This window comes from Anguilla anguilla, chromosome 2, assembly GCF_013347855.1.
Source record: "Anguilla anguilla isolate fAngAng1 chromosome 2, fAngAng1.pri, whole genome shotgun sequence".
Taxonomy (NCBI): domain Eukaryota; kingdom Metazoa; phylum Chordata; class Actinopteri; order Anguilliformes; family Anguillidae; genus Anguilla; species Anguilla anguilla.
In genome coordinates this window covers 67,203,335-67,211,213 of record NC_049202.1, presented here as the reverse complement: position 1 = coordinate 67,211,213, position 7,879 = coordinate 67,203,335, and the positions used below count along the sequence as shown (strand labels likewise).

General features: G+C 49.0%; 1 protein-coding gene across 17 annotated transcripts in view; it reads left to right on the top strand.

Annotated features, from left to right (window-relative positions):
* LOC118220584 (nuclear factor 1 X-type) overlaps positions 1-7,879 on the top strand; it is a 170,899-nt gene that overhangs the window by 135,673 nt on the left and 27,347 nt on the right. For 10 of the 17 annotated variants that reach the window (XM_035404504.1, XM_035404500.1, XM_035404502.1 and 7 more), the window contains 5 exons: positions 3,481-3,543; positions 4,424-4,498; positions 5,147-5,267; positions 5,887-5,925; positions 7,012-7,139. In XM_035404504.1, coding sequence (XP_035260395.1) covers positions 3,481-3,543; positions 4,424-4,498; positions 5,147-5,267; positions 5,887-5,925; positions 7,012-7,139 — 426 coding nt within the window. The remainder of the gene's footprint in view (positions 1-3,480; positions 3,544-4,423; positions 4,499-5,146; positions 5,268-5,886; positions 5,926-7,011; positions 7,140-7,879) is intronic. The other 7 variants (XM_035404512.1, XM_035404509.1, XM_035404501.1 and 4 more) reach the window with 2 other exon arrangements.

Here is a 7,879-nt window from a genome sequence, read left to right as displayed (position 1 = left end):
TGTGCACGAGTTTGCGTGCGCGTGCCAGAAAGCCTGTGCGCACGCGGGCATACGGACCGAAGCAAACATGGCGGCCGGTGTCAAAGTCGATACAGCGGCTATGTCGTCGAAGCGTACGACCTTAGTCCTCGCCGTCAATCCTGTCACACTACCACTGTAGATTAGAAAGAGAAGAGCACTTGAGCTCTGCCCCCTGCTGGTACCCAAGCGTCACAACACCCCTCTCTGTCCCTGTCTCCTCTCCCTCACTCCCTCTCTCTCTCAGTGCTGCGAGACCTATTATCGGAGTGCCACTGAAGTGCTCACTCTTTAGATAATTGTAAAAATAAATTCTGCTCCCACAGAATGAAAATTCAAAGAGCCTGAAGGCATTAGGGACACAAGTTGGTTTCGAAGTGGCCTGAGTCTTTACTAAAATAACACTGAAAGGGATCTCTAGGTGGTCTTGGCTGACACCCCAGGAGCACTTGAATTGTCACACGCCTCCGAACCAATTGGGACTACCTTTGTGCCTCGAAATTTCCAATATATGGGCGATTTTATTGTTTTATCAACACTGTATTCATGTCCAAATTTCTCTCTGGGATTTTAATGCTTTGGTTCCTTTCGCATACTTGTAAAAGACTAGTGACTTTGGTGATTTGTGAGCGGAACTCTGAGATCAGATCACCATCACGGGAGGGTCACCGTGGGTCAGAGACTGAAAGTGAGATATAGAAAGGGGGCATTCATCAAAACAGTTTTTATGATACAGTTTATATGATACAGTTTTTTTTTAATATGAGTACAGCATATGTATTTATCTTGTGTGTGTGTGTGTGAGTGTGTGTGTGTGTGCGCGCGCGCTCTCAGCTAGCTGGAATGCACTGGTACCGCCAATGCTAAGATGGCTGCCAAGCGCTAAGATGGCTGCCAGGATTCCGCAGAGCGAGAGAGCGAGAGAGCGAGCGGGAGCCGGAGAGACACACACACGGCGGAGGAGAAAGGAGCTCTCTCCTTCTCTCTCTCCGCGTCTGTGAGCGGAGCGACGCGGCTCCTTTTTTGTCTTCTGCCGGGTTTTTCCTCTGTTTTTTGGGTCCAATTTTATAATCTCTTTCCGAAAGTGTGGAGAATCGCGTTGGCGTGTGCCCCTGCGTTCTGTTATCACCTACAGCGGCCGATAAACACCTTCGTAACGCCTGCCTGTGTACGTCATCCTGGCTCTGGTTTTATAAGCAGCACAGATAAGGCCCAACAGTCCCTCTCCCAGCCCAGCTACACATATCAGCAGCAGCTCAACACTTACCACCAAACAGCGTAAGCCTCTACACACACACTCACACACACATCACACACACATCCACACGCACGCACACACATACACACACACGCACACACACACGCACGCACACACACATCACACACGCTCGCACACACACTCACACACACGCACACACACACACTCACACACACAGGCACACACGCTCGCACACACACACACAAACACACACACACACTCACACACACGCACGCATACACACACACACCACACACGAACACTCACACATACACTCACACACGCACGCACACACACTCACACACACATCCATGCGCACACGCACATACACACACAAACACACGCACACTCTCACACACACACACACACGCATCCACACACGCACGCACACACTCTGACACACGCACGCACACACACACATCCACGCGCAAACACACAAACACACACACAAGCACGCACGCACACACCGCGCACACACACACACACACACACACTTAAAGCCTGCAGGCTGCATAGCCATCCATGTTCTCTGCCTGCAGGGCTTTGGGGCACGTTGGTCAAACGCACGGTCCTCCCCAGCAGACTCACATTGGGTTTGAAGGGGCTGGTTTGGGCCGCCGCTGCTTCTCACTGCGTGTGCGCGTTTGCTTTATCTGTGGGGACTGGGGAAACTCCCGACTTTGAAAGCCTACAAGTCCCCACATGCACGGTTGGTTTTTTTGTTTTTTTTTGTGTAAGATTCAATTAGCGACCGATAAAGGCCTGGGAGGGGGTGGACTTAATATCGAAATGCTCACACCCTGGGAAAGTGTTTGAGCAGCGCTGCGGTCAGCGGTGGCAGGGCGCTCGGCGATGAGATGAGAGAGAAAGGTACGCCGTGTTCCCCCGCAAAAATGCATCGGCAGCCACAGCGCTCCAGAGCGTGTGAGCTATTTACACAGCCTGGGCGTGTTAGCCTGCCGCTCGTTTACACAATAAGGCGCATCGCGGATCCAGGAGCAAATAGTGAGCCGAACCGACGACGCCGTCGTGTGCCTCAGGATCTCGGCGGAGCGGGATCGGCATAACGACACGTCAGACGCTAAGAGCTTAGGCCTGGCAGGGTGGGGTGCGACCCGGGGGGGGCGGGTTGGGTCCTCTGTCGGGTCCATCGGATTTTTAACGATCCATTCCAGTCGAGGCACGTCGTTTTTCGTCCGTTCGCTGTTTAGAACTGAAATTTTGAAATTGCGGAGCTAAACTCCCGTGAACCCCCTGGCTCCGGGGGGGGGGGGGGCCTACGGTTTCTCGTTTGCCGCCGTTGTGACGCGCGGTGCCCCTGTTCCAGCTAGCGCCGCGGAGCCGCGGTCCTGCGGTGTCCGTTACACGCGGGGCACAAAGTTTCCATAACCTCCAGCACACTCCTCCAAATCCCCATGGTAATTAGAGTGGCGGTTAATTATGTATGGGGGGGGGGGCCTTGAGGGTAAGAGGTATATACAGTTTATACCGCCTAAGTCCTCGCAAATGAGTGGGTATTAAGTGGCATTACTGCGAGGGATGTGGTACAGATTTAAAAATGTTAAGTGGTCACAGAGCACAGCACAAAATTTAAACTAGAATAGAATAGAATAGAAAATGAAGGTGCAATAAAGATATTCCATATCTGTTGACCAAGTGTTTTTTTTTAAATATCCGGTTAAAGATGTACTAAAAAAATGGTACGGTCACACTGCAGTCCTGGATTTACGAAACCATCTTTGAGAACCAAGAGGGAAAAATGTACGACTGGGATTATGTGAAAGTTTGACCCCCTTCACTGTGAATTTGGCTGCTTGTGAAACTAGACACAGCGTGGGGCAGTAGCTGTTTGTTTGTGAGCACAGCTACCCCACACAAAAGCAAACACTGTTCCAAACTCCAAGTTTGCAGCTGACTAAATGCTCTCCCAGGGAGAATTTCATCTCTCAAACTGTGCGATTTAGAGGGTCCTCGGGAATAGATCGCAGGCCAGACAAGCGGTTCTCAACTACCAAAAAACATTTCTCACAAGAAAAACATACTGATGCTTCTCCTCAAACTGGACCAAAGTCATTTGCGAATGGCTGCTACAAGTCCTACAGTGAAAATGCCCTGTGCCTTATTCTGTACATGCACTGTTCAAATGCTGATCACCTGACAGTCCTGTCTGACCTCTCCTCTTTCTCTCTCCTTCTGTCCCTCAGAATCTGGACAATCAGACAGCTCCAGCCAGCAAGGCGACGCTGACATCAAGCCACCGCCCAATGGTGAGCACAGCGCTACAGTGCAGATGTCCCCACGACCGTACATACTCTTTTATATACAAACCTACATTAGAAATATCAACCCCCTCACACTCAGACACACATACTGACAAATGCATACACATACACCCTCATATATATGCAGAATATATATATATATATATATATATATATATATATATATATATACTGTATATATTTAGCACTGAGAATACAACTGAACTAACCTACAGTGAACTCCACACTCAAGCAGATGGCGCATACGCACGCAACGTGACTTGCAGCATGTTAACATTTAAACTGCCTCGGATATCTCACTGAGCCCGTGGGCTGCGAGCTTCAGCGTGTTTCAGATTAAAAGCCTGTCGTAGTTCTGAGGCGCGTCCGGAGAGTCCCGTAACTAGACGTGGTGTGAGCGCCCAGGCAATAAATCACGCTGACATTTCGGGAGGGGGGGTAACTGCATGGCTGCCGTGGGGTACGGCAGCGAACTCGTGCTGCGGTAAGCCAGGACTGAAGCGGGACGGGGTGCTGATGGATAGTGACCCAGTAACCCGGGGTGTCCTCAGAGACTCCGAGCCTGACCCACACCCCACACTACCAGCACTCAGTCCCTCACACCCCACACTACTCAGTCCACCTCACACACCGCTGAGCCTGGCTGTGGGTCGACCCTGGATCTGCCAGTCTCCACCACCACATTCATGTGGCCTGACACACACAGCCGACTGTTTTCTGAGTTGCATAAGAACATAAGGAAAGATGTGTGATGGAGATGTGTGTCTGTCTGTCTGTCTGTGTGTGTGTGTCTGTCTGTCTGTCTGTCTGTCTGCCCCCCTCTTCCGCACACTCACGCTCACTTCACACTCCCCTCCCACTGCAGGGCACTTGAGTTTCCAGGACTGCTTTGTGACTTCAGGAGTGTGGAACGTCACCGAGCTGGTCCGCGTGTCACAGAGTGAGTGCCGCCGCCGTCCGTCTCTCGGGTCTTCTTCTCATCGCTTCAGCCCTCTTAAGTTCTGTCTCTGTATTGGCTCCTCTGAGGTTATGCTTTAGAGGAGCCACCCTCTGTCATTCGCTCACTACCTCACTGACTCGCTCGCTCACCCGAGAGTTCAAAGAGACTGTTGGTGTGGCAGCAGTTTTTCTGGCTTTGCCAAAACATTTTTAAAAAACTAAAAATAATACCCTCATCCAGAAGCACCATGCTCTTTCTTTCTCACTCACTTGCTCTCTCTCTCTCTCTCTCTCTATATATATATATATATATATATATCTTTTTCTCTCAGTCCCTCACTGTGGACTGCAGGCAGGACTTTGTTCCTCCTGGGTGTGGACACTTATCTCCTGTTACAGACACATTATTTTCATTCAGTCAGGGGAAGGATCTCAGAAATGCCCATTTGGCTGTTAATATCGTTAAAGTCAAATAACCGTTACAACAGCCTTAAGAACTTAAGAACTTCTTTGTTCGTGTTGCGCAGTGTACAATCCCCATTGGCCTGACATCCTTTTCTCTTTCTTTTTCTACTTTTTGTTTTATTTCTCTCTCTCTCTCCTCTCCCCCCTCCCCCCCCCCTCTCTCTCTCTCTCTCTCTCTCTACAGCTCCAGTTGCCACGGCGTCTGGCCCCAATTTCTCCCTGGCTGACCTGGAGAGTCCTGGTTACTACAACATCAACCAGGTGGCTCTGGGGCGACGTTCAATCACTTCCCCCCCTTCCACCAGGTACGCCACACAACGGTTCCTTTTCCCTGCACACTTCATCAGTACATTTACCGATAGCAGCTGTGTGACACTGTGCGCTCAACAGGAAATGGATTCTTTAGTGTTGGCCTTCTCATCGTGACTTCAAAAGTCCTGATTATTATATAAATGTTCGATAGGGTGGGCCAATTTTCAGTGGTTCCCACTGTACTGTATGACACTATAGCTGTTGATAGTAGAGCTCATGTGGTTGTCATCGTAATTGAGCCAACTATCGAAGAAAGAGATGTGGTAGTCCATCAAAGGAAGGGTGTAACTAGGTACAGACTGATGATGATGATGGTGAAGACAATGGTGTCAGTGATGATGACGATGATGATGATGATGATGATGATAGCATATGCCAATGGATAATTTTGGAATGGGAGTAATTACAGGCTTGGGTTAGTACTACAGAGGCTAGGGACAGCTTTCATGTGTAGTTTACTCAGCATCTTGCTCTACTAACACTCATATGCGTGTGTGTGTTTCACACCAGCTCATGTGTGAATGTGTCATGGTACCTTTCTTTCTCTCCTTCCCTCCTCTCTTCCTTTCTCTCCATCCTTCTTTTCCTGCTCATCCTTCTCTTGCGCTGCAGGTCTGAGGTGGAGCTATATGCAAGTCTTCCACGGAGGTAGTTGTACTTATATTTACAACCTGGCCACTTTACCCTGACACATGCAAGCACACACATGTATGCGCACACACAAACACACACATACACATGCACACACGCACACAGACACACACACACACATCTATGGAAACTGAATATAAAGAAAAATACTGTGAAGCGTTGCTGTATCTTGATATTTTATTTTATTCACGATATATGTTTAGTCCATCTCTGCACACACACATCAGCCCACACATGGTCAGCAGACATCTATGCCCGTATCTCAGCTGTCAGCTGCCGCTCCTGTCGTCTCACATATGAGCGCGAGGCTTCTAATGGCTTCCAGCACACACTTACGGTGTGACACGCACATCCGAACAGCACTGGGGGATTTGATGTGAGGATGACAGGATGGAAACTGTGAGGAGAATAAGAAACCTGTTTCAGCGCTAAAAGAGGAGCCTGGTGGAGCCTCTGCTGCCTGATGCTTGCGCCGGCTGTAAACAGAATGCAATGCAGCTCTAACCGTGAAACCGATACAGCAATAACCATCTTTGCTTTTGACCTGGGTTAGCTGATTAGCAGTAGCCTTTTGGGTGAGTTAAACCGGCACTCTGACTTGAACTCGTAAGAAATTTGTTGGGACAAAAAAAATAAAAAATACACCTTGTTTCTGAAAAGACAAGGTTGTCCTTTAAAGCAGGTGTCTTGTAAGCATGTGAAACCATGAACTAAAAATAATCGAGAGAATCCAGGCACACCGTTTATCAAAAATGGCGGCAACCTCCTCTTTAACATTTTCATCGATATTAGTACCTTGCTTCTCTCTGTTTATTTATTTTGCTCACAATTTCTGATTCAGTATTGAACTGTTGCATTACCAGGTGTAGTTTTTACTCTATGCCCATTGCCTGTTCTTGCGTAAAGAGCGTTTTTTGAACGTGTTGCCCGTTCTCTCCCAGGATGCATCAGTATTTCTAGCCCTAGCAGAGCCCACGGTATCTTTTTTGTGTGGTCGTTTTTTGTTTGGTGTGGGGCGCGTGAGTGGCAGCTGCTCGCGTGTGAGGATCTTAGAGGATGGTGACCCGTGGCCCGTCTCTTCCACAGCTCCAACAAGCGCAAGTCCATCGATGACAGCGAGATGGAGAGCCCGGTGGACGACGTCTTCTACACCGGCCGGTCTCCCGCCGCCAGCAGCTCCCAGTCCAGCGGCTGGCCCAACGATGTGGACACAGGTAAGAGACTCTGGAAAGCCCTGAGGGACTAGACTGTACTGGCCCAGCAATAGAACCCCCCCCCACCCCCCAGCGATGTCAACAGTGCCTCGCCACCACAGCTACACTCACGCCTGTCATCTTACACAGAAAAATTGCATCTTTACAACAGAGAGAATGCGCACTCAGTTTGCTTACATAAAGGTGTCGATGTGTAGTGTTGAAGGTGTAGTACTTGATGGTGCATTAAATGAATTATGAATATGCAGATGTGCTTTGAGTATACAGCCTCTGTTATTTGGGGTTGAGTGTCTGCACTCCCCCCCCCCCCCCCCCGTGTCGTAACAGGCAGGGTGGGGCGAGCACAGATAAACACTGGTGGAGTGCGTTGTATTCGATCACCATTAGCTCTTATCTCTTTAGCCCGTTCTCTGATTGCCTGACTTGCTGCGTAGGGCAGTCTGTCAAGTTTGTAATTTTCCCAAACGGAGTGCTTTCCTGGAGCACTAATCCAGTTGAATTGATTGTTGAGGAGCTGCTGCTCTCCTGCTGTGCGTGTGTGTGTGTGTGTGTGTGTGTGTGTGTGTGCGTGTGTGAGACCTAGGTGTAGTAAGGAAGGTATTGCCGGCAGCTGTGGGAATAGCGTCTATGCAGTTTATTACAGCCTATTTTGTTCTGAAATATCATCTGATTTTAACTTTACAGATGGTTTTAATAAAGAGATATTTGTGCAGCGACATTATTTAATACACTCTTTTTTA